The 26,722-nt window shown below is 44.2% G+C and overlaps 1 protein-coding gene across 2 annotated transcripts in view; it reads right to left on the minus strand.

Annotated features, from left to right (window-relative positions):
* Positions 1 to 8,321: 8,321 nt before the first annotated feature.
* PAK5 (p21 (RAC1) activated kinase 5) overlaps positions 8,322 to 26,722 on the minus strand; it is an 88,620-nt gene continuing 70,219 nt past the window's right edge. For both annotated transcript variants that reach the window (XM_074988467.1, XM_074988466.1), the window contains 4 exons: positions 23,334 to 23,460; positions 17,686 to 17,811; positions 10,823 to 10,957; positions 8,322 to 9,454 (listed from right to left, as the gene is read on the minus strand). In XM_074988467.1, the coding sequence (XP_074844568.1) occupies positions 9,299 to 9,454; positions 10,823 to 10,957; positions 17,686 to 17,811; positions 23,334 to 23,460 (544 nt within the window). In that variant the 3' untranslated portion in view covers positions 8,322 to 9,298. The remainder of the gene's footprint in view (positions 9,455 to 10,822; positions 10,958 to 17,685; positions 17,812 to 23,333; positions 23,461 to 26,722) is intronic.

Consider the following 26,722-nt stretch of genomic DNA (forward strand, 5'->3'; position numbering starts at 1 on the left):
AGCTGTGGGGTGCTGAGAGCCACTGAACAACGCTGTATAAGAGGAAAGCCATTTTAATCCAGAGGATACAGCATTGACAGCAGCGCGCCTAATTCCAGCATGTGTGTATCCATCTGCTTCTGGCTACCACTAAACCATCAACATGCACAGCACCAGCAAGCCTGCCTACCTGCTCCCTGCCTTGCTGGAAGCCTTAAATGTAGACTTAGTGACTGCCAGGAGACCAAAAATGGCTAGTGGCTGGGGATGGCTGAATTAGAAGGCATCCAAGGCATTAAAGCCCAAGTACTTTTGCTGGTAGCATACCCTAAGCACTCAGGGCTTCATCTGCCTTAGCACCAAGGCCCATTTGTATATGGCTGCACTGCAGTTTAAACTCTGGCTGGCCCATGCCAGCTGATGTGGGCTCAGAGGGCTTGGAAGAAGATACTGTTTAATTGAAGTGTAGATGTTCTGGCTCAAGCTGGAATATGGGTTCTAGGACACTGAATGGATCCAAGAGCTTGTGCAGCTCCTTTCACTTGAGGTCTGAAGCCCAAGTCAGATGGCTTGGGTCAGCCATGGGTTTTTAATTGCAGTGTTCACACACCCTTACGGGTACAAGGACCTTCATGCAAATGAGAGCCAGTAGTCACAGATCAGCTTACTTTGTGTCACATTAATCAGCCCTAGCTTTAAGAATCAGCCAGTGCGGGGGTAGGCATACCAATCAGTAGGCACTAACAGGGTGAGCTGACAAGCAATTGCTTATCTGTTTGGAGACCCCTTTATAAAAACCAGAGAAGTGAAAAGATCACCCCAGGCAGCCCAAAGAACCTCAAACCTTCATGACAAAGCACCTACCAGAGTTTGAAAAGCTACAATTAATCTTTCTCATCCTTCAGGAGAAGCTAGAATTCAGTATTTACATTGCTGTCTTTGAAGAAGAACCAAATGCAGTATTTGGCTTAGGTTGCTTACTATCCATGCTTGGCACACCCGAGGTTGTTGACCTTTGAAGATTGGTAGAAAAAAACTGACATGCAACTGATAACTCAGTGCTAGTTCCAGCAGTAGGTAAATTTCACACTATAGCTGGTTCAAGAAAGGTAGGAGCATCTACAGTAGGTCGCCATGCTAGTTCCTCGTTACAAAAAGTGAGGCAGGATGTTTCAGTTACAAAACATGAACATGCCTCATCTGAAAATGCTCATTAAAGATTGTCATTGAAACATATTTTGCAGTCTAGTGACAGTTAATTTCTAAATATAGAAACACTACACTGCTAGGTAAAAGTGGACCTATGAGTCTACAGTGGCCAGAGTTAGTTTCTTTGTTGGTATTGAAAGAGCCCATCGCTCATTTGCTATTGGTTTATATCATGGCTATAATATGGTCTATTATGGTTAGGCTACACCGAGTCTGAAGCACCAAGCAGGTTACAGTAACCTACCTAACTCACTTCTAAAGTGGGGCTAAAGTGTTTTTTTTCCCATCAGTTCTCAAACATTCATATTACCATAAACTGTAACAGACAATTGGAGGGTGTGTGTAGATACTTTTGACTCACAAGTGCTGCCACAGTGCCGCATAGCTCGGTTTTTCCTACATCAGTCCTGGATTTCTCAGCCAGATTACATCTCCCATGGTGCACCATCGCAGGAAATTCCTAGGGTGCACTGAGGTGGTTTGGTAAGAAAGGAAACCAGGTGCATCATGGGAGCTGGACTCTGGCCATGGATCCCAGACCATACAGGAGAAGATCAATAAGAGGCACCCAAGCAAATCATTTTAGAAGCACTTCCAAATTGACATTTGTTAGTTTTAAACTGGAAGTGGCTGAAAATTTCTGCTTTGTAATCAAAAATTTGTCACTCTTCCTTTTTTTGGCATAAAATCAAATTTTTCCAGGCGACAAGAGGCAAACCATTTTCCAGTCAGCTCTGCTTAGCACACAATAACGGTGCATCCTGTGGCTTCTTAAGTAATTAGACTTGCTCTAACGTATGCAAGAGCAGATGTGGTTATGAAAACCCTCTACTACTAGTCTTGTGAGATGATACCATTCCTTAGCCATTGATCAGTCTCAGCTTTAGGTCAGTTTCTCCAGGGGTTCATTATGAATCTGTGACTTGTGCGCAACTGCAAAATTTATATATCTGTTTATCTTAAGATTCCACTTATAAATGGCTTAGTCAAGATTAATCCATATTATAAATATGTTACAGACATAAGGAGTTCATTTCATAGCTGGTTATATGCACATTGCTGGGTCTTACAGATTATAGAATCCTAGAATACTAGGACTGGAAGGGACCTTGAGGGGTCATTGAATTCAGGCCCCTGCCCTCATGGCAGAACCAAGTACTGCCTAGACCATCCGTGATAGACATTTATTTAACCTGGTCTTAAATATCTCCAGAGATGGAGAGTCCACAACCTCCCTAGGCAATTTATTCCAGTGTTTGACCACCCTGACAGTTGAGAGCTTTTTCCTAATGTCCAACCTAAACCTCTCTTGCTGCAATTTAAGCCCATTGCTACTTGTTCTATCCTCAGAGGCCAAGAAGAACAAGCTTTCTCCCTCCTCCTTATGACACCCTCTTAGACACCTGAAAACTGCTGTCATGTCCTTCCTCAATCTCCTTTTTTCCAAACTAAACAAGCCCAGTTCTTTCAGCCTTTCTTAATAGGTCACATTCTCTAGACCTTTGATCATTCTTGTTGCTCTTTTCTGGACCCTCTCCAATTTCTCTACATCCTTTGTAATATAATATAGACACACATCTCCTTGAACTGGAAGAGACCACAGGAGGTCATCTAGTTCAGTCCCCTACCCTTGTGGCAGAACCAAGCACCATCCCTGATATCTGTTTGCCCCAATCCCTAAATGGCCTCCTCAAGGAGGAACTCACAACCCTGCGTTTAGCAGGCCAATGCTCAAACCAGTGAGCTATCCCTCCCTGCCTTCCTGAACTGCGGTGCCCAGAACTGGACACAATACTCCAGCTGAGGCCTAACCAGTGCAGAGTAGAGCGGGAGAATGACTTCTCGTGTCTTGTTCACAACACACCTGTTAATGCGTCCCAGAATCATGTTTGCTTTTTTTGCAACAGTATCACACTGTTGACTCATATTTAGCTTGTAGTCCACTATAACCCCTAGATCCCTGATTATAGTAAGCCATTGGACTTTAGGCCAATTAATAAACCAGTGACTATACCATGAAATAGTGATTAACCCTTTATAAGCTATGCAAAAAATGCCTTGAAGAAACTCTGATTTTACAGTGGAAGAGCTGGTTGCATCAGCTGGCAGGGGGTGGGGGTAATGAGGCCTTATGTAAAGAAAGGTTTTTGCTGGGAACATCTGCAGCAGGCTTCTGGCTACATAGATGGTATAACAATTGAGTCAAGAATGGGCCAGGCAAAGTCTGAGATCTATGGGAATACAAGTGCCACCACAACTCTATTTTTTTCTCCAAAATGCAAGGGCTGCTCAAGAAAATTACACAAGGCATCAATTCATAGTCAGGGCCTAACTTGCTGGGCATTTTGTATTGAAATATTTATTCCACACTTCTGTATCATTGTCAGGGACAGGTAGTCCTTGAGGTGGATAATCAAACTGCTGCTCCTCTTCAGGAAAGAGCTCATTTGATGCTGCTGATCCTGGGATATGAGAGGACAGCCAGTCCCTAAATCCACTTGGACACACGCGACCAGACTATGAGCATCGTGCACACCAGAATCCTCCCTATTCGCACAGCTAGGCAAGGGCCAGTCACAATTGCAGGCTGGGGGGGGAGTCTTTGTATGTATTGAATCCCCATGCTTATGGCTGGGGGCTGTGAGGAAGAGGCAAGGCCATGGATCGTATTACAGATTGAGGACTAATCCTTCTATGAGGGCTCCCTGTGACAACTTCAATGTTAGGCTGCACCTGGATGGCATAAATCTACCCCTCTGCTAATCCACTCAAGATTTTTGTCATCCTTTGTGACTCAGTAGTATCAATTCTACAGACACACTGATGGGAATGGAATTTGTGTGCTCTCACACCTGTTCTCTGCCAGGTCTGCATCAACAGCACCATGATGACCCCTAACCTCCTCTCTCTGGGCTAAAAACTGACCCAAAAGTACGACAGATTGACCCTCTGTAATCTGGCACCCTCAGGATCTGACTGGTGCTGTTTGAGAGAATTTGCTGGACCATGGGAGGTCATTATTTTCTGGCAGCATTACCAACACTTCCGCTGTGTTTTGGACGCTTAGAAGACATTTAGGGGTAAATTACAGCTAAATAACATCACAGAACACTGAAAGCCAGGGCTGGTGGCTGGAAACAAACTTTATGGGATCATGGGAAACTTGGTCACAGATGATAAGTGGTAGTTCAGCTATATAAAATCATGCCGGATTAGCAGTATTGCCAGACGAGAGTGTTCTGGATACAGATGAGTCTTAATTTGTATACATTTTCAAGGGTTGTCTACACTTCCGTTTGGTAGGCAAAGATGCAATTAGTGTTAGAAGGAGAAAGGCTTCCTTCACACTCAAGTTTTTACTAGGCTATTGATACCCCCCTTTGAATCAGCTACAGGACTCATGCATTCTCACACCTTGGGTCACCTCAACTATTCTGCTGTGGTTGCATATATGAATGCTATGGGCCATACTGAACTTCCTACCTGTGAGTATGTATCTAACGGTAATGCCAGTCCATCTTCTCGTCTCTTCCTTTGCGATATGCTTAACTCATTTCTTCTTAACTGCAATCATTAAACATAGCTGTCACCTTGGGCTTTGGTCTCATTCATTTGGTTTCGTCCATTTTCTTGGAATACTAAGGAAGTGTTCTTTCACAGTTTGCAGTCCACCTTATACATTATGCTTCATTATTTCTACTCTTCAAAGTATGTAATAGTTAGCAGTACAAACCTCTGAACTTTTATTGTTTAAGCTTTATTTTTCAGTCTTCCAAAGATTCCCAATCTAACATTTATTCTTTCCTTGCTTCTCAGATTAGACTTGCATGTATCAGATAACTCACTTAGCATGCTATTAATTTTATCTCATGAAAAGGGTTTTATTTATTTTTCTTCCTCAGGTGCACTGAACATTATTGTGAAGCCCCTTATATTCAGAATTAATTAATTTCCTTTCTTGGGTATCTTAATTCCTTTGAGATCTGTAGGTGCTTATGCAAAGACAATGATGTCAGCCAATAAAGTAATTCCGTGACCGTAAGAGAGAATCTTTCTTGTAATTTTGGTATGTTACTGCTTGAACTATTATGTGCACAGCCTAGTGAATTACACTAGCAAAGCACAAGACGCTGTATTTATCTTGGCTTGCAGAGAGTATTTTGATCTTTTGCTGACTGAGCAGTGGTGAATGGTGTAACCCAACAGCGTACTAGATCAGGAGTGAAATTCTGACCTCACTGAAATCAATGGCTAATCTCCCAGGAAAGTCAGTCAGGGTGGAATTTCACTTGAGGTTATTAAAGATGAGTCAAAAATGGAGCCCACTCGGGTTCCTAGCACTATGGAAAAAAGATGTTATTCCAAAGGTGTTCCCACACACTGCCGATACTAGCTTGGTAGGGTCAAAACTAACCCTCTTTCTGGGGTTTGGTTTTATTAACAAGTGATTACGACAGACGACAAATTGCAATCTGAGTCTTCTCCTCAGGGGCCTATGATTCCTCCCTCGGGACTGTTTAGACTGTGGTCATGTCTACACGTGGCCAAAATTTTGAAAGAGCCATGCTAATGGCCAGATCGGAGAACACTAATGAGGCGCTGAAATGAATATTCAGTGACTCATTAGCTTGCTCCGGCCACAGCCCTTTGAAAGTGCTGCATTTTGATCACGCGTGACTCATCTACACAGGGCTCCTTTTTGAGAGGACCAATCAATCGTCGAAATCCCCTTAGTCCTCTCAGCTGTTCGACATTTGTGGGGTCGTTTCGAAAAGGGCTCCATGTAGATGAGCCGCACATGATTGAAACGCAGCACTTTTGCAGTGCTGCAGCTGGCAGCATGCTAATGAGGCACTGAATATTCATTTCAGCGCCTCATTAGTATTCTCCGATTTGGCCATCAGCATGGCCCTTTCGAAATTTTGGCCAAGTGTAGACACAGCCCGTGAGTTCTGTGATTTCTTTATCTGAAAGGCCATGGTTCCAAACCTGGAGTCCTGGCTGTTGGCTCTACACGTTGGAGGTGTGGGGGGGTCCTGTTGCTCGCTCCTGGCTGGTGGACTGGCATGCCAAGGCTTTGCTCTTGGTCTCATCTGCAGGGTGGGGAAGGGGCAAGAGGAAATGTCAGCATCCCATTCTTCATACTGTTCCTGTGCTACTGCTCCAATCTTGCTTCTGTCCAGGGTGGAGTTTACAAGCTACGTCTTCCACAGCAAGTCACCTGGGCTCTATGAACATCTCCTTGCAGGATTTCAAGAGGGCAGCTAAAAAGGAGAGCTCACAGAGGAGCCCTATCACAGTCTCTTAATAGAAAAGTCAGACTAATAACTATATATAGATATTGCAACTGAGAGGAAGTTTCCAATAAAAATTAATGCTCAAATGTACTTACCTTGGTATTAAGATTTCTTTTCTTTGTGCTCCATTTTCCATTATTTTTATCATTAGCCCTTCAGAATAGCTCAGACACTCAGTCGTCAGAACTCATTACAGACTGTGTGCATTTTCCATATTAATCCTGCATCATCTTCCTTTCACTAGTTGCTCAGGTTGAAAGAAAATGGACATATTCTTTTATATATATTTTTTATTCAAGTCCCCCTTTATATTGACAGCTCTTGGAATGACTAAAGGATGAAGTTAGCAGAATTTTAAAAAGACCCACTCTCTTTTGCAAAAGAAATGTTTCTCAGATTTTTGAACTCATGAAAACACAGACGAGACAGGAAAACACAAGCAAAATGCAAACATTTAGTTTTTATTTGTACATGTATTTTTAACCCCGCAAGAGTGGGTGCTCACATAACCTTTTCAGCTGACAATAACTTGTAGTGAACTCAATGAATACTGCTTAAAAGTATCTAGTAATTAGAAAAATTACACAAAAACCTCCACTTGTCCCGTCAAAATGTGCTGAATCTCAAAGCCATTATTTCATTCAAAGATGAGTAAAAGTTTGATTTTTGTGGCTAATATAATAGTTTTAATGGTACATTATTGTCTTTATTGATGCAGTATTTTTCCTGAGTTGTCAAGACCACAGAATATGGGCATTTTTGCTTTTTGTAGACTTGATTTCATAGTCTCTTGCACACAAAGATTGTGTGTATGAGATTCAGGCAAAACTCCCATTGCAAATGGCAGGGGAGAGCAGTAAACAGTAACCTTTACCATCATAATCTGTAGGAATGCTGAGGATCAAACAAGCATAGCTTCCCACTCAAGGAAGGCTGTTATCAGCTATCTAGCAATCTGAACCAGCTTCTTAAGAGAACCTCTTCACCTTAATAAAGGTTGCACATCTAGGTCCTACATGCTTTTTTGAGGTGTCACATGTCCTTAGCTCCCAGTGACTTCAAAGAGAAATTAATAGAACTCAGGACCACACAGGACTGGGTATATTTTACAAAGTGAAAGTATACAAACATAATGTTCAGATAAGAAAGAAACTGGTCATAAGATCTCAAATTTCAGATGCTTTACTAAACAATTAACATTCTTGTTTGATTTCTCTCGCTTCTTTAACTTTTTATGGTATAAAATGAAGGCTCTTTGCAAAATCTCTTTCTGAGAAGAAAACTCAGAAAGTTCAGATCAGCAGCATGTGCTGTGTATTGGTTTATACTGTACTCCAATAAATAACGAACAACTTATTCACAATAAGGTCCATTATATGAAATAAACTAATCAGAAGGTTTTCACAAAACTGGATTATTTATGTTCATCATTGTATTGCAAAACGAGGTCAGTGAGAAAAAAAAGATTTGGAAAAGACATGGCTTTTGTACTGTGCATAATTAAAATGAACTAATCATTCATAAATAAATGTTTATTTATCATTGAAATAATCATGACACACTTCTAAAAATTCCAAAGGCAAATCTATGTAGGCCTACAATTAACATGCAAGTTCATCCAACAAGCAACACAAAATTCGTTGTAGTAGTCAACTGTTCTATCAACATTCAAAAAGGTCTAGACAGCAGCACAACTTTTTCTATATAGAAAACACATCATAACATTATTACAACAGTCTGTTTGAAATCTGGAAAATACCTGCTTAGTAACTAGACCTCTACTGTCAATTTTGACTTCTGACATGTGAAATAAACCCTGGGGATTATTCTGTGACAGTAAGGTCGGTACAGACTACATGTAAAATTGGCCATATTGCTGGTAAATGAGCCTCTCTCATTTTCCATCCCTTGAACAAATGTACACGAGTTAGGTGTGCTAAAATATATGGCTCTGAAAACAATGATATGAAGCAAAAGTTCAATTTATAACATTCAACATAAGCACTTATTTCTATTGCGTGGCTGTAATTATCGCATCACATCTAATGAGAGTACAGAAATGCTCTTTTCTTAAAACTGTAACTTCGGTGTTGTGATAAGTCTGCACCGATCTTTGTATTTGCTCTTTAAATTCCCGGAAAAACTGCCAACATTTAAAGTTTCTAAAGGTTGTTTTTTTTGTTTTTTGTTTTTTTAGCTTTCTTCAAAAGGGATAAAAAAGTAGGAAAGGTTTTGCTCAGACTCTGGCTAAGTGACTCATTACTTCAGCTAGCACTATGGATACATGACATCAAAGTACTGTAAATTATCAAAAGGTACTGTACAGAAAATTACAAATTCATTTGAAAATACATTACATTGAGATAAAAAGTGCTTTTTGCCAGAAAAGGGGTCTCTTCAAAGAGAAGTGTCAAATCTTTTACTGTTTCAATAAAATTCTGGTGTTTTATCCTCGTTGTGCTATAATTTAGTATTTTCTCCCCCACCTCCCACACTACAAACACACCAGTATCTCAGTCCTTCTGCTTTGATAGCTGAAAGGTTAAGTGGTGACTACCTGTGGAGGAAAACACGCTCCATGCAACAGTGCTAGCAGCCACAGATGACTGTAGTGGCAAGGAAAAGCCCTAAGTCTTTCATAACCCAAGAAAGCACCTCGTTATTTTGTACACTGTATTAATTCCAGAGAGCTGCTCCAACTCTGATGAAGTTATGTCATGCTGCACTTTCTCATGGGTTCCATACAATCTCTGGATTCCTTGGTAAGTCTTTATCCAACTTTTGTACAGCCTCCCCCTGAAAATTGACTGAATTCAGCGGTGTCTGTATTGCCTCATGAGTGGGACAATACAAGCAGGAGGCCCTGCCATTTTCAGAAATGGATGTCTTAACAGTTCTTGTGCTGTTGCTCTCTGGGAGGGCTCCCTCACCAACATCAGATCTAAGAACCCTCGAAGCATGGAGGAAACCTGCAATACCACACTGACGTTATGAAAAGCAGAAAAAGCTGTGGTGGACAACATATAGCCCACAGGCCATATGTGGCCCATTTGTGTTCCACCTGTGGCCCGAAGACCCCTGTTGGTCCCCCTCCCTCTAGGGCCTCTCATGTATCCGGGCACCAGAGCCCAGCACTTCCTACTTCTCCTCCTCCCTCCCAGCACTTTTGGAGCTGCGAATCACCTGGGCTGTGCACTGTCCCCGCTCCCTCCCAGAGCTGGAATGCTGTGGACGAGCAGACAGAGGGATCACAGGTGAAGCCTCAGTGTGCTGCAGGTTGCTCCAGCCCACAGGGGTGAGGGAAGGCCTCTCACGAGGCACACTCCCTATTTTGTTTGCCCATTGCTGAGATAAAACAATTAACTTACCACGCTAGCGTGGCTTTTCAAACTAGCTTTGCTGGAAAGTCAATCAAAATATACGCTATGAACATACAAAACTGGGCTAGGAATTACAGTCATATAGAGGGAACTGAAAGGGCCCAAATCTTCCCTCTGTGAGAAAATTAAAAACTATGCTGCTGTGAGTGGTGAAAGAGATCAGAACAAGGCACTTTGAATTCAGCCCTCAGCAATAAGAAGAACTGACCGGGCTTATCGTTCTGCTAATAAGTTCAATACCAACCTGTTTTGGCTTGATCAGGCCCTGCAAAGGAGTGGGACTCCCCTTCACAGGCCTGTTGGACTTTGAGACTAGATGGGGCTGCTTGTCTACTTACCCGACCCCCAGAGTTGGTGAATGGGCAGAGGTGGAAAGTGAATGAGGCCCGGATTCCACCCTCCCAATTCAGTGGCCAGAGTAATTAAGCCACGCTACGCTGGAGAGTGTAATAATTTACTGTTGGCACAGACCCACAATATACTACAGGTTGAACCTCTCTAGTCCGGCATCCTCCAGACCTGATCAGTGCTGGACAAGAGAACTTGCCGGACCACGGGAGGTCAATATTGTCTAGCAGCACTACCAGCATTTCCACTGCTCAGCAAGGTCTGAAAAGATATTTAGGGGTAAATTACAACTCAATAACAACACGGAACACTGAGAACCAGGACTGGTGGCTGGAAACAAACTTTATGGAACCATGGGAAACTTGGCCGAACCCATGGTAAGTGGTCCTCTGGCTAACTAAAATCATGCTGGATTATGGATGTTGCTGGATGACAAAGTATCAGACTAGAGAGGTTCAGCCTGTACTATATCTACTTTATGCACCACCCAGGTCTCAAGGATGTGCCTGAAGCCAAAATCTAGCCTTTCATTTACACTCTCATCATCAGGTCATGGATTTGGTTCCCCTTAGTGTGTGAATGACACCACGTAAGCATGAACATTCTCACCTTATGTATGTCCTTCACTCGTGGAGGTAAGTTATCTCGGATTCTGCGCATTGCTTGGAGCGGCGGCTCATTGAAATAAGGCGGTTCTCCATCTATCATTTCTATTACCATGATGCCAAGTGACCAGATGTCCACCTGCAATAGATAGGCTGTTATGAAAAACTGTGCCATTAGTACATGAGCACACGTTATAGGGTGAACGTTTTGAGCTGTTCAGTCCTCACAGCCCTATAATGCCACTGCTTTTACACGGTGTTTTCTGTTTGTGTCAATGGGCATTTTTGCTGAAAAACTGCAGGTCAGTTGAGGTGGCGGCTCTCTTTTTACCAACTATTAATACCTTTCAGCATACACTTTTTTTCCTCAGCAGCAAAATCTATTAAGTGTAGTCCAGATCCTCAGCTGGTGTAAGTCAGCAAAGTTTATTGAGGTCAAAAAAGGTTTACAGCAGGATGGGCCAGATTCACACAAATATGGATGAGATCCAAACAAGGGCTATCGACTGCAATGGAAAAACTCTGATTTACACCATCTCAAGATCTGTCCCATAGAGCTTCCAAAATTCTGCATGTTTGTGAGCAGACTGTAATTCAACTGCCACAAAATCAGTTACTTTAATCCTATGAAGCTCTCTATTGAACAGTAATGGGCCTGATTGTCATTTACATTCATACTACTTTACTCAGCTCTGGCAGTGAAAAGGGGTTTCTGAAGTGATATAAATAATTCACACCCATTTTAAAGAGCTGTTAAGAGGCTAAGCACACGTCTACACATGACCTGAGCATGTAATTCCATAGGCCGTCCAGACATACGTGTGCTAGAGTTCATTGAGCTAGTGTGCTACAGACACTTGTGTAGCCCTCATACCATGGGGAGTGGTGAGTGGTGATCCAGGCTAGGCATGCTGAGTACAAACCCACCCAAAGCCTGTGGGCAGCTAATCTGTGCTGCTGCTCACCACTGCCATTGGCTACACTTCTATTTTTAGCAGATTAGCAGAATGAAAGCTAGCTCAGGCGTGTCTATTAGAGCTTGAGAAACATACCCACCGCTCCAAGTGTAGACATACCATTGGGGTCAACAACCATGGGGCCCAATATCATTTGTGTACCGAGTGCCACTCACATGGGGCTAGAATTCACACTCACTCACTGGCGGTACATGCAGAGTAACAGATGACTGTGGGGTTCTTCTGGTTTTACGCTGCTCTGACTTGGAACAGAATTCATCCCACTCTGCATTACAACACAGGCTGTTTCTCACTGCTTGAAAACATGATTCATGTCCCTGTTTGTGTGCATCAGGTATTTGCTCATCTTAGCTGTTATCCCAAGTAATATAAAATCAAATCAAAGTATGCTTAATCCTACTATCATGTGGAGCAAAAAAAAAGGAAAGTTAAAAGTCACTTAGTTGGATGGGAAACTGTGAGTCACTGCTATTACTAAGAGAAAGGAGTAATTTTTTAGAAAACCATAGTGCTCTCCACTTCTGAAATACTATGACTCAGTACTTGGTAACAGATGGGTTATAACATCACATAATACCTGTGAGCCTGTACATCAGCTCCTTGCTGTTCTCATCTGAAGGTCCCCAATCAAAGTGGTGAATAGTCTATTTCTCCTGACAGCTCGGCAGTTCTCAAAACAGTTCCCTGAGTCGCAGAAATTGGTACTGCTACTCATCTTAATGAGAGAGTCGCCCAGGATCTGAGATGAACTGCAGAACCCATGCTGCTGCTGTGCTTAATTTGACAGAGCAATCCTCCCGCATTCACAGTAACAGACAAGATTTAGGGTAAATCAGAAATGTTCTAAACTTGTTGAATATTTCCACATAAATGTCCAAGTGGGCAAATAACACACAGGTTATTTTTTTCATACATTGGATCACATATGGTAAGATGGAAGTGTAATGATTTTAGAGGTTTGAACTAGATTCTAACACCCTTCCTGTCCTTGCAACCTGATGGCTGTTTTTTCATTAGTTGTACAGAAATCTTGATCAGCTGTAACTCTGAAAGTCTGACTGAACGTTCTAGCCCTCATAAAAATGCTTGTTTGTCAGACAGTAGCCAATCATGAAGGATTGCAAGTTCTTTAAATAAGGTCACAGCTAAACCATAACTGCATACTCAGTGACAGACAGATAGTTGTGTTAGCCTGTACTCTATAAAAACAAAAAAGCAGTCATGTAGCACTTTAAAGACTAACAAAATAATTTAGTAGGTGACGAGGTTTTGTGGGACAGACACACTTCTTCAGATCATAGCCTAACCAGAACAGACTCGATATACAAAGCACAGAAGTCCAACATCATTAGCAAGGTTGGCAAATTGCAACAATCATAGGTCAAAGGTCATGGGTCAAACTGCTCTTCTGTCATCTGGGCTCAATGAAGAACATTAACAATGATCTTTTATTGTGTGCTATGCATCGGTTATTTTTTTTCATTTGGGTCTTAATCCCCAAAACCTTCTCATTATTCTCCTGCATGAGTTTATTGTTATTCAGGTAAACCTCCTCTATAACTCCGCATTTTCTTTGTTGACCTTGCTAACTATTTTTGGACCTCTGTGCTTTATATATTGAGTCTGGCGTACTATGGTACGCCCACATCTCGAGTACTGCGTGCAGATGTGGTCTCCTCACCTCAAAAAAGATATATTGGCATTAGAAAAGGTTCAGAAAAGGGCGACTAAGATGATTAGGGGCTTGGAAAGGGTCCCATATGGGGAGAGGCTAGAGAGACTGGGACTTTTCAGTTTGGAAAAAAGGCGATTGAGGGGCGATATGATAGAGGTATATAAAATCATGAATGGTGTGGAGAAAGTGAATATAGAAAAATTATTTACCTTTTCCCATAATACAAGAACTAGGGGACACCAAATGAAATTGATGGGTAGTAGGTTCAAAACTAATAAAAGGAAATTTTTCTTCACACAGCGCACAGTCAACCTGTGGAACTCCTTGCCCGAGGAGGCTGTGAAGGCCAGGACTCTATTAGGGTTTAAAAAAGAGCTTGATAAATTTTTGCAGGTTAGGTCCATAAATGGCTATTAGCCAGGGATAAAGTATGGTGCCCTAGCCTTCATAACAAGGGCAGGAGATGGATGGCAGGAGATAAATCACTTGATCATTGTCTTCTGTTCTCCTTCTCTGGGGCACCTGGCATTGGCCACCGTCGGCAGATGGGATGCTGGGCTTGATGGACCTTTGGTCTGACCCAGTATGGCCATTCTTATGTTCTTATGTTCTTATGTTCTGTTCTGGTGTGGCTCTGATCTGAAGAAGTGGACCTGTCCCACGAAAGCTCACCACCACATAAATTATTTTGTTAGTCTTCAAAGTGCTATATGACTGCTTTTTTTTTGCATAGACTCAGAATCTGTTGAAATTTTCTGCCTTGAAGGACCAAAAAAAAAAATCAGGCTTTGCTTTTTACCTCAGGGAAGATAGAACATACAGTTGAAGCACAAATTTTCAAAACTGAAGTATACAGACCAGACCAGACCAAAGCAAAGGTCATGGGTCAAACTGCCCTTCTGTCGTCTGGGCTCAATGAAGAATGTTAACAACAATCTTTTATTGTGCGTTATGCATTGGTTATTCCTTTTCATTTGGGCCTCAATATCCAAAACCTTCTTATCACTCCTCTGTATGCATTTACTGATGTTCACATAAGCCTCCCGTGTAACTCAGCATTTTCTTTGGGCATGAACCTGCAGAAACTGCCCTCTCTGAAGCTTCTGCACATTTAATTTTGCAGTTTTCTGCCTTCTTGACAGACAGCTGGACCTTTAAGCATCATGGCCAGTCATAAAGGGTGCATCTACACTAGCCGGCTACTTCAAAGTAGCTGGCACAATGTCGAAATAGCACATGTCGTGTCTACATGTGCCATGAGCTATTTTCGATGTTGAAATCAACGTTAGGCGGTGAGACGTTGAAATTGCTATTCCTGTCCAGAGATGGGAATAGCGCCCTACTTCGACGTTCAATGTCGAAGTAGGGTGTGTGCAGACAATCCGTATCCTGCTACATCAAAATAGCGGGGTCCTCCATGGTGGCCATCAGCTAAGGGGTTGAGAGAAGCTCTGTCCAGCCCCAGAGGGGCTCTAAGGATGCCACGTGCAGCTGCCCCTAGCCCAGGGCTTCTGCCTGGGTTCATGCTGTGTGCATGGGGTCTGCAACCGGTTATCAGCTCTGCAGACCTTGTGCTGTGCAGGACAAGTATGTCTGGGAGGGGCCCTTTATGGGAGCAAATTGCTGTTGCCCCAGAAGGGCTAGTCCAGCCTGTGACCCTCTCCGCAGGCTTTGCTGGCCCCTTATTTCAATGGGGAGCGCTTGTGTGTGTGGACTCTCCACATTTCCTTCCAGGGCGGCTCCTTTTGACATGCCCCATCGCTACTTCAACGTTGAACCTCGACGGCACCAGCCTTGGAGGACGTGCAGACGATACGTGTTGAAGTAGCCGATTTTGATGTTCTTACTTCAGAATAGGCTACTTTGATGTAAGCTACGTCTACACGTGAAGCCTACATCGAATAGCTTATTTTGATGTAGCGACATCGAAATAGGCTATTTCGATGAATAACGTCTACACGTCCTCCAGGGCTGGCATCGTCGACGTTCAACATCGACGTTGCGCAGCACCACATTGAAATAGGCGCTGCGAGGGAACGTCTACACCAAAGTAGCACACATCGAAATAAGGGTGCCAGGCACAGCTGAAGACAGGGTCACAGGGCGGACTCAACAGCAAGCCGCTCCCTTAAAGGGCCCCTCCCAGACACACTTGCACTAAACAACACAAGATCCACAGAGCCGACAACTGGTTGCAGACCCTGTGCATGCAGCATGGATCCCCAGCTGCAGCAGCAGCAGCCAGAAGCCCTGGGCTAAGGGCTGCTGCACACGGTGACCATAGAGCCCCACAGGGGCTAGAGAGAGCGTCTCTCAACCCCTCAGCTGATGGCCACCATGGCGGACCCCGCTATTTCGATGTTGCGGGACATGGATCGTCTACATGTGCCCTACTTCGATGTTCAACTTTGAAGTAGGGCGCTATTCCCATCCCCTCATGGGGTTAGCGGCTTCGACATCTCGCCGCCTAACGGCGATGTTAACATCGAAATAGCGCCCAACACGTGTAGCCGTGACGGGCGCTATTTCGAAGTTAGTGCCGCTACTTCGAAGTAGCGTGCACGTGTAGACACGGCTGTAGTGTGCTAGTGTAGACATAGCCAAAGTGTTTCTGCCCTCACCTAGATTGTCTACAGCTTGGTAATGGGCCCCTATGCGAAGAGCCATCCAGGTTCAACACGAGGGAATCGAAAGATCAAGTCCTGACAAGAGAAACTTATGGGAGGAAATCCCTATTTTTTCAGAAATGTTTGGCAGGTTGGAGAGGTGAGTGAAAGACTATTCAGTGTATGTTTTGAACAGCAAGTGAGGTGCAAGTGGATAAAATTGCTTGCAATGAGTGTGAAATGGGAGCAGGATTTTCCAAACCTCTCAGCCTTGGCTTAGCTCGTTGCAATGGAGCAGAATCAGAAAAATGCTGAGCATTTTTCAAAATCCCACCCTCATCACAATCAGGCTAACAGCACCCTCTGTTCATCCTTGGGAATGAGGGACCCCCTTTGCTTTGCGTGTTTGTAACACACCTACCACAGTGGAGTTCTGAGCCACATCTTGTTATCACAATGCAAACAATGACAAAACACCATGAATGACAAATTACACATATAACTGGCTGTTCACACATGCAAATACTTGATTCTCATATGCAGCAGTGATAACTACACACACACACACACACACACACACACACACTGAGGCACAGTGGGGCTGGGATTTTTATACACAACACTGCATATGCCTCAGTCCAAAAATCAGCCCCCGGAATTATTGTAAAGGGTCTTAAAATGTGGTCATTATGGAGAAAATTATGGCAATTCTCTCTAATTATAGCACTGAAGCTAAAAATGCACAGGGAGTGCATTGTATAGCGTGAAATAAGTAAATTCTGTTTATTACTGTTTGATTGCATTCCTAGGCAGTCATACTGTATGACGTCACTGTATAATGTCATTGCTTTCAGATGCCACCTATTGCTTCATTAGTCTACATGCCATGATTACAGTTTAATGCATACATTTTTACTAACAACTTTATGTGGACATAAGCTTTTGTGGGCTGTAATACACTTCATCAGATGCACCCAACCCATGAAAGCTTACAGCCAAAGCTAATGACTCCTTGAGCTATTAAACATGGCTCCTCTTTGGAGTTGTGTGCTGGATGTGCTGTTCACAGTGCTTGGTGGGAGAAGTGTGTGGCGGTGGTGGCTCCCATGGGTCGCCAGCATCAAGTTAGAGCTGGGGGGAAGGTCTGGGGGTGCCTGGCTTTGGGGGAAAGAAGTGGGATTGGGTTAGAGCAGGGAACTGGGGGTACGTGGCCTGGCTCTGGGAAAGGGGGTGGGCTTTGAGACTCACATTATATATTAATTTTTATCTATTGATCTATCTATCTAGATATATATAAGATAGATAGATGGATAGATCAATAGATAAAAATAAATGTATAATATGTGTCTCTTTGCACTCTGTCCACATGGGTTTTAGTCCCTAACTGGTTGGCTACCCCGTGTCAGATTTTAAGGTGCCACAGGATTCCCCAGCTGCTGAAACAGACTATCCCAGCTACCCCCGATACCGTTTTACAGTAATAAGCATATTCAAGCTATACCTATCTGCACAGGGAGCAAGGAAGTCACTCAAAATGGTCTTTGTTTGCGAGCAAGCAGTCATGTCAGCTGAACACTGCAGCAGGGAACAATGCACCTGTTACGCTTACCTCAGTCCCGTAAGGCAGTCTGGATATCACCTCAGGTGCCATCCAATATGGTGTGCCAACGAGAGATTTCCTTTTCGGAACTTCCTTGGAAACTTGGGCACAGAACCCAAAATCTGATAATTTTATCTACCAATAAATAATAAAATTGAAGAACATGAATGGGCACTGCTGTGGAATTGCTGTGAGCCATGTATTAATACCTTTGGTATATATAAACTGCTTAAAATGAAGCTGGGAGCACCAGTCTCATTAAGGTTGTCTGGCATGTATATTATATTACAAATGCTTAGCTTCCTAGATGTAGAGGAGATAACTGTTTTAAAGGATTGATCAAATATTACTCTAAGGCAGGGATGGGCAACTAAGAATAGGCTGTGGGCTGCATCAGTGGCCCTCCTTCACGTCAGTGGGCTGCAACAGCCCACGGCCCACTGGGGCTCCAACTGTGACCCCTGTGCTCCCTTTGCTGCACCCAGCCCCATATGCCTCTCACATCCTAGAGCACTGGAGCCCTGCACTTATCTGCTTCTCCTGCTGCCTCCCAGCACCTTTGGAGCATGCAAATCACCGGATTCTCACTCCTTTCCTGCTCCTTCCTTCCTTCCAGAGCTCTCCATTCTGCTTGCAGAGCTGGGTGCCTGGCCAGCAGCAGCTGCTATTCATTCTGCCTTCAGAGCTGGGCACCTGGCCAGCAGCCTCTGCTCTGCATTCTGCCTGCAGAGCTGGGTGCCTGGCCAGCAGCCACTGCTCTCCATTCTGCCTTCAGATCCAGGCACCTGGCCAGCAGCCTCTGCTCTCTGTTCTGCCCAGAGCTGGGTGCCTGGCCAGCACAGCACAGACAAGGCAAATTTACCATTATTCTACCCAACACAATAACGTTAGCTGATGATATCCAAGCTGTTGACAACCTGAAGCAGGAATTTAACTCATCCAACCATTTTGAATATATTTATCTGGAGTATGAGCCTGATGAACAGCTTCTTGTTGTTTCAATCCTTTGATCTGAAATAGCCACAATGGAAGCCCCTGAATGTTATCTAAAGAAGTGATTGTAATTTATAGAGGGCGGCAGCTTTAGTGCCACTATTGGTGTAGTAGTTTGTCTTTTGGTTCACAGATAAGGAGGCATATAATTCAGCCAGCAATAAGTATCAGCCTTCAGAAGACACGCAATGAAGGTGCCTTTCATCTTCAAAGCACATACCAGATAACAATTCCAAAATCATCATATTGCTGTGCATAAGGCTTCCTGCACAGCTACCTCATAAGTTTAGGTCTCAGAGTTTCACTGACATGCACTACACCTTCATGGAGTCTGCATCAGCTATGATGAGCTGAAGTGGATCAACAAAAGACTCCAGGGAGGTGTGTACATTCCAAAAGGATGGGCACAATTTCATGCGGGTGGAAATCTCATCCAAGAGAGAGAGAGAATAATATAAACTTTAGGGCAGAGGCCACTGATGGGAAGAATTCCTTTCATTCAATGGCTCGCATGGTATTTCCAGAACAGTCACAGACAGTCCAGCGTCACAAGAAATATCACTGACATATGGGAAAGAAAAGTCACTTGTGTGTTCCTGTGACAATATGGCATTTGGATCTCTTGGTGTCAAAGAATGATGATAATTAGATCACCTGATACAGATGCTTTGATCCTGGCTGTTCAAGATTTTCCAAATATGGACTACATAGGTAACAGGTGGATCGATAAGCACTGCTTCATACCTGTGCAGGGGATCTGTGATGCACTCATTCCTGAGGTCTGCAACATACGTATTGCTGTATACACACTAACAGGATGTGACTCTTCCAGTGCTATTTGGTACTGGCAACAACTCTGGCTTTAAAGTGATTTTCACAGTGGGAGCTTACACTTCAAAGATCTTGCCAAACTGGGACAGAGTGCCAGATAATCCATAATTTCTCCAGGAAGGAAGTTGGCAGCAATACAGAATGACCGCAATAAGAAAGAAAATGAGGCCTCAGGGACCTGAATTGCTTGGACTTCACTCTTGCCATCAAGAAGAACAAGCTACTCGCCAAATTCTCACCATGTCAGGATAGTGTTGAAGAGCATCTTGGCAAAGATAATGTGTGTGTATCTTTGCATATATAGAACCATTGCAACATAGATGTGATCAGCATCTGATGAAGTGAGTCTTTGCTCATGAAAGCTCATGCTCAAAACTTTTCTGTTAGTCTATAAGGTGCCACAGGATCCTTCGTTGCTGCAACATAGATGAAGTACTTCCTGTATTCTTCAATAGCCCAATGGTACTTGCACTTCCAAAAAACCTTGTTTCCACTTGTGTCTATAGGGATCACTGCAAAACCAAATGTGTCTGGAGTCAGAAGAATTCCATGCATGCAACTATGTACACACCTTAGTACTGAAGACTGTGGTAACTCCCACACTCTCAAAAGAGATTGTGATGAAGAAGATGATAATGTTGACCAGAAAAGTAAGCAACACTGTTACTTTCCAATGACACCTGTAATGTATTTAATATTAGATTTTGTTTTACATGGTTGTTGTGCCATACAACTAACAGAAACAAAAGCAAATGTTTCAAAGTAGTCATTTTAACATGCTGATGGTATCGTTTATCCCCATTTTTGTCATGATGGAACCTCTCGACAGCTCCACAATTTACTTTATATTAAAGTAAACATCCTACTCTTTCAAATGTGTGTTGACAGGATACATTAAGTCGGGGTGTCTGCTATTCACCTCCCATGTCAGGCTGAGGTTTGTGCATAAGAAACGAGCCCGAACAGCTATATGAAGAGTTAAAGATGAAGCTCAATAAATCAATGCCTTGTGCAGAACCAGCATTTCATTACTAGTGCTGATTTGTTTTCTTTTGGCTTCAACTCAGATGCTATTTTTTCTTAAGGGCAGTTGGCTTTTTTTTAACCAAACCATAGAAATGTAGGTATTTACAAAACAAAACAAAGAATACCCACGTTGCCTGAGCCAAACATATTTTGCAGTTTACAGCAAGGAGAAGAGATGAAATAATACATAGTTGGAAGCTCTTTCGTAGGACTGTAACAATTTTTGCATATCTATTGCTTATCCGAGTACATAAAAAAGACGATTTTCTAAAAAAAGATAATTGCACGACAGAGCCATGAAGAAATCTGCATTGCAAATAATAAGTACTAAGGCAATAAGCTTAACGAGGCATTGCATGCAGATCCTGAAAGCAGTTCAGATGGTGCTTCAGCAACTCTACCGCAGAAAAGACTGAACGACTTTCACATGTATGGATTGACTTCCTCTGATACCGGCATGTTTAGTTCTAACGGGAGGGCCCTTGCCTATACAGGGAAGAATACCCCTTTGTAGGGGAAGACAATAAAAGTGACCAAATTGGGAGGAGCAGTCTTATTATTGAAGTGCCAGAGTAGGGGTGAAATCCTGGCTCCATCGAAGTCAAAAGGAGTTCTGCTATTGGTTTCAATAGGGACCAGAGTTTATCTTTGGAATCCAAAGACTCAGGTTCAAGTCCTGGCTCTACCACAGGCTCCCTGGATGTTCTTGGGCTTCTGTAAGATGGAGATGCAATGTTACCTTTCCCCCACCCTTTGGTCTGTCTTGTCTATTGAGACCAGGGGTCTCAAACTCCCAGCCCACGGGCCTGTCCCAGCCAAAATGATTGCATAATCTGGCCCAGGACTCTTGGCCTGTCCATGACTGGCCCCCCAGGCTGCACCCCTTTCCACCATTACCCCTCCCTATTTGCTGTGTGGAATGCGGAGGGTGTGACCGCTGCTGCCAGGCAGTGCCAGGTCCACTGGTGATCTACAAAGCCATGTGCTTGGGGGATGGGGTGTCCTGGGGAAAGAGGGGACAATTGCTCTTGCCTGGCCTGCTCTGCGGACTGGGAGTTGGAATTCAGACTGCAAGGTGTGTGGGGCAGGGACCTAGCACAATGTAAACGCATTATGCTGTATGGGGCCCGAAGCTCTCCTGGAATACAAAGAACAAGTCAGATACATTGCTGTGCCTGGAGTTTGCAGTGTTGTTCCAGTACCCAGGTATCATCCCTAATATTTTATATGGACTGAAGAATCCCCTCCCCTCCCCGAAGTCAGGTAAAAAGGAAACCCACTGGCATTTACTAACAGGGGTGTGGAGGAGCCATTTGAAGAGGACAAGAGGTTGTGAGGACACGTGAGGGAACCAGGGGTGCAGGACAATTCCTGGCCTAGTATTCAGGGTCCTGGCTGCCTCCCCATGTACCCAGAGACCCAACTGCCACTTGGACCCAGGCCCCACCTCTCCCTGCTCGTGCTCCACCCCCACCCCTCCTCTACCCCTAACCAAGGCAGCTTGGGAATGAGTGGGACTGGGGGCTGGTGGAGGCAGCAGGACTCCCACTCCCTCCTCTCACTCTGGCAGTGTTGGGAAAAGAAGTGGAACAAGATGGCCTGGCTGCTTTGATCCCCCAGCTGCTGTGTCTTGCTCCTGCCCCTTCCCCCAGATCCGTGCTGCTGGGAGAGCAAAGCAGCCAGCAGTGGCCAGGACCCCAGAGCTGGTGAGTGCAGTGGGTGGGAGAGGATCCCTCCTGCTGGCTCTGCGCCTGGGGTCCTGGCTACTGCTGGGCAGGGGCATGTTCTCAGTTGCTGCCCTAGCATGCTGGGGGACCTAGCTGCCAGCCCCATGCTCAGGTCCCAGCGGCTGGCCCCGCACATCAGGGCTTTGCTCTTGGTTTCAGCTTGGTGGGGGAGGACGGGGTAAGAGGCAGTGTCAGTGGTCCCAGTCTTAAAAATGTTCCTGCACCACTGTGAGAGGAACATTCCCAGTCCCAGATCTACCCCTGCCTTCAAATGGCAAGCCAGTCGGTCCACACAGAGAACACTAGGAAGTGGGTAGCCAGGTGGGCTGGGGAAGGGGCTGGCAGCCGCCATTCTGTATGGTGCTCTGCCACCTCCTCTCAGACCCTACTACAATCATGGAAAACAGAATGAACTGTGTTCAGCTCCACTAACTGGGGTTTTGAAACACTGCTGTATACAGTTTGGGCTTGGTTATACTTCTTGCACAGCCTGGTTTCAGGTCCAAGACTGTCTTGTTTGGAAGGTGTTAATCGAATGTACTGCGATCTACTGACATGTAATCTGGATTCCACAGAGTTTGAGTTCCAGCTTTGTCTCCAATGTTTACCATGTTTACTCTGCCTGGAGCTCTCTACACTGCATACAGACATGAAGAGGCTTAATCACAGACTGCAAGCAAATACATCATTTCACCAACAGCATTCTCGAGGAGCTACTCTTTGTAGTGGAAGAACATACCTATAATTCTGCAGGCAACTGCTTTTTATGAAGATTTCATTCTCCATGTCCAGGTCCTTTACATGGCATTTTCCTGTAAACTTTTATTTACTGTTCATAAATAACTGTCAAGTCAATTGAAAATTCTGTTAAGAAACTTCTACAGCTTTCCCAGCCTCAACCAGCCTGGAGAAAGAGGACACCCCACACCCCAAGAGAAGCATTTCACACCACTTCCTCATCTTCATCATTCCATCCCAGAGCAGCCACATGATGGGAAATAACTCTATAAACTCTTCAGAGGTGGCAGTGCCTTACATTGTCTCAGACATACAGTAGGAGGCAAAATGTTAATGGCTCACCCTTCCATCGCTTGTCAGAAGTATAGAGTCACTCTTTATATCGCGGTGAATAACCCCTTGATTGTGCAGGTAGGACAGTGCTCTCAGTACCGACAGACAAACTGTAGCTATCTGCTCTTCATTCATTCTAGAAGGCAAGAAGGCGAGGCATGATCACCCATGGAAAAAAGAGGAATAAACTAAAGAAGAAACAGACAAGGACATAGGGCAGGTGTATAGTGACACAGCCCCAGTCTAGTCAATATGTAGTGGTGACAGACAGCAGACAAGTCTTTCAAAGGTGCTGATCAAGTTCAAATTTACCTCTCTTTCTGCTTCTCATTCCAAAGGTTTGTCCACACTTCCGGGAAGATCAACCTAGCCAAGTTGATCTTTGCGAAGATCAACCCAGTCAGGATCCATCTTCCAGAGTTTGATTTCACAGGTCTGGTAAAGACATGCAAAATCGATCTGTCTGGGCTCAGCTGTCAACCCCTATACTCCTCACTATTGCAAGGAGCAAGTGAGGTCAATGGGAGAAATACTCACTTTGACCTTCCTTAATGAAAAGAATTACATTAGGTGATTTCTGATACATTGATTCTTGCTTCACAATTGCCATAGCTACAACTGCTTATCCTAAATTGACTTTCAGGTCTAGTGTAGACCTGGCCTATGGGGTCTTTCCTACTCATGGCTGTTCATTACCCCGCATCCTTGCTAAGATTAAAGTCATAGATTCTGTCCAACTAGACAGCCACATACAGAAATTAGGCTCAGTGGAATTACAGAAGGGAAATCCATTCTGAAGGGAAATACGTTCCAGTGCACTCCAGCCAATGCGATACGGTGGCATGGATTGGAAGCGTTTTCTGTTGGTCAGCTCCTAAATGATGATATCAGGCTTGGAGAGGAGGAGGGGTTATTATGAGGCCTGCAGAACAATCTCACACCCTGGCCTTCAAGAGCTGTTAGTCACTCCATGCTGGTTTCACGCTACACAGGACTCTATGCGGTTAATTGTTGCTGCATCAGAAACTTTATTTTCATATTCATACATTACCAACATACCTGACATAAAAATCACAACAGCACAGAGATAGAAAAGCTAAGCCACCTAACAGTATACACCCACCACTCCTCCAGCCGCAGGCCTGCACGTGACCTACCCAACTACTGTACTCCACAGACCGCACATGACAACCTCAACTCTGTCCCTGATGTCCTAGAGCAGCTAGGAGGTCTGAAAGCTGGAGGAGTTTCAGCCTTCCAGGTGACCCCAGTGGTAACGGATGGAACTGCAGCCACAGCTGCCTGGAGAAGCTCCAGTACTGCTCATGACAGCAGGTGGTAGAATATCTCTCTTTGAAGAACAGCAAATATGCTGCAGACATTGTATACGTTTTTGTTGTAAATTCCTCTTTTAAGAGAACATGTCCCTGGCCATGGGCTGTGAGGTTTGTGTGTGTCTTCCACTACCCTTTCCGGATAGCCTCGAGAAATTAAGCAATTTAAAAATAAAAAGTTTTACTTTTATTTTTTTAACAGTGTTCTCTATCAATCCGCTTAAGAATAAAATAAAAATAAAGAAAGATTTATTCAAAAATATAGTGTAAAAGCGCTTACGTAACATAGGCACAATGTAAGGTATAGGGAGCAGCCGTTAGGGTTGCCGGTTAGAAATGCATATTCATTAGGTAACTGAATATTCATGAGCATAAGTTTAAAATCCTAGGTTCTGATAGGGTGAGATAGGATGCTCATAAATATTCATATGGAATGTGCATCTTGGTTGCCGGGGCAACGCAGGTGCAGACCTGACAGGTGCAGGTGCTCAACCAGGTCCGCCCTGGCTCCATAAATTCTGGAGCGCAGCCCCGGCCACCTCAGTCCACCGGAGGACGAGAAGAGAAGCGGACGGAAGACCAAAAAGGACTGCGTTAAGAGCTGGACATTGCTGGTAGCCGAAGATTCGGAGCGGAGAAGCTGAAGCGGACCTGCAAGTCAGTCATCGCTCCCCAGCCGTCGCGGGACGCAGAAGCCTTTGCGAAGAGCTCCGGCTACGAAGCCTTTTCGAAGAGCTCCAGCCCAGAAGATCAGAAGAACTGAACTGAACTGAATCACTACCAAAGACCTCAGAGCTTTGCTTGAGGCAGGCTCACCTAGACAGTCAGCGCCGGCAGGTGCCCTGTCTGGGTGGGCCACAGGAGCGGTCCTGTTGCTTTAGCTGCCGACCCCTGCGGGTTGGCGGTGGAACTGCAGGCTGCTTTTCTGCCAGGGGGTTTTTGTAAACCACGCCGGCCTTTTCCCCCTGGCCTCTCTTCTTTCCCCTCTGCTTTCCTGTCTGCCTGTCCGCGGCTGCCGTATAAGCGCGCCGTGAGGGCTTTTCTTCCTAGCACCTGGAGAAGAGACCTGCGGGCCCAGCGCCCGGACGGACAGATCAGGAGGGCATAGGTATTTAACACCATCAATCCTCCATACATTTATGAGTATTTAGGTTAGATAGACAGTAATTGTTAGTTATGGAATTAGGTTTAGTGTTTTTCTTGTTATCTGTAACATTGTTAGTAGTTACATTGTTAATAGTTATTCCTTGCTGCTGCTATGTTTATGGTAGACCTAGGAATTCTAACATTGTTTAATTGGGGTGCGCCATATATTCTGTAACCCCCACTTCCTATAGCCATATTGTAAAGCACAGGAGGCGGTCTTACTAGACGTAGCCTTAATATTACACACGCAGACAGAAGACTAGAATAGGATTAATATAGTTGTAGCCATTATTAAAACTGTGTACAGAACTGTTAGCTCCCTCGCCTTAAGCGGAGGTAAGAGCAGTCGTGGGACAACCCGTTAAAGGGATAACCCCGACATAAAACCCAGAAGGGTAAAATTGGTTTGGTTCTGCAGTAAAGGGCTTCCCGTAATCGGGGGTCGACATAGGCAGTTCCAGGTAAAGCATTAGCCCGTTAAAAGGGGAAACCCGCATACTATTTTTGGAGCTCTCCCCTGCCTGGCCAGCAGGGCAACTCATTTAATTTAAGTCCTATAGTGTAGCTTAGGCAAATTCTCTTTAAATAAATACAACATCTGCTCCCCAAGGTAATTGGGCCAAGGGTTGAGCAGCCTTCAACCACCAATAGGAAGAGCTGAAGAAGTGCGTAAGAGCATAATATAATATATATACATATAAAAATATAAATATACAGTTCTGCTATAATTTTTCCTTACAGCATGCGACGAAGAGCATTATGCATAACTCCGGAGCACAAGTAAGTGTTAGGAGGGTTTAGAGCAGTGTTGTTTATAACAATAATATTACATAGTGAAGGCTACTAGTCTGCAAGTATTCAAATCCTGTGCTAAGGCTTAAGGAAGCAGGGGAAATAAATAGTTGTATTCATAGTATA

The sequence above is a fragment of the Carettochelys insculpta genome, chromosome 3 (assembly GCF_033958435.1).
Source record: "Carettochelys insculpta isolate YL-2023 chromosome 3, ASM3395843v1, whole genome shotgun sequence".
In the NCBI taxonomy this organism is placed as follows: Eukaryota; Metazoa; Chordata; order Testudines; family Carettochelyidae; genus Carettochelys; species Carettochelys insculpta.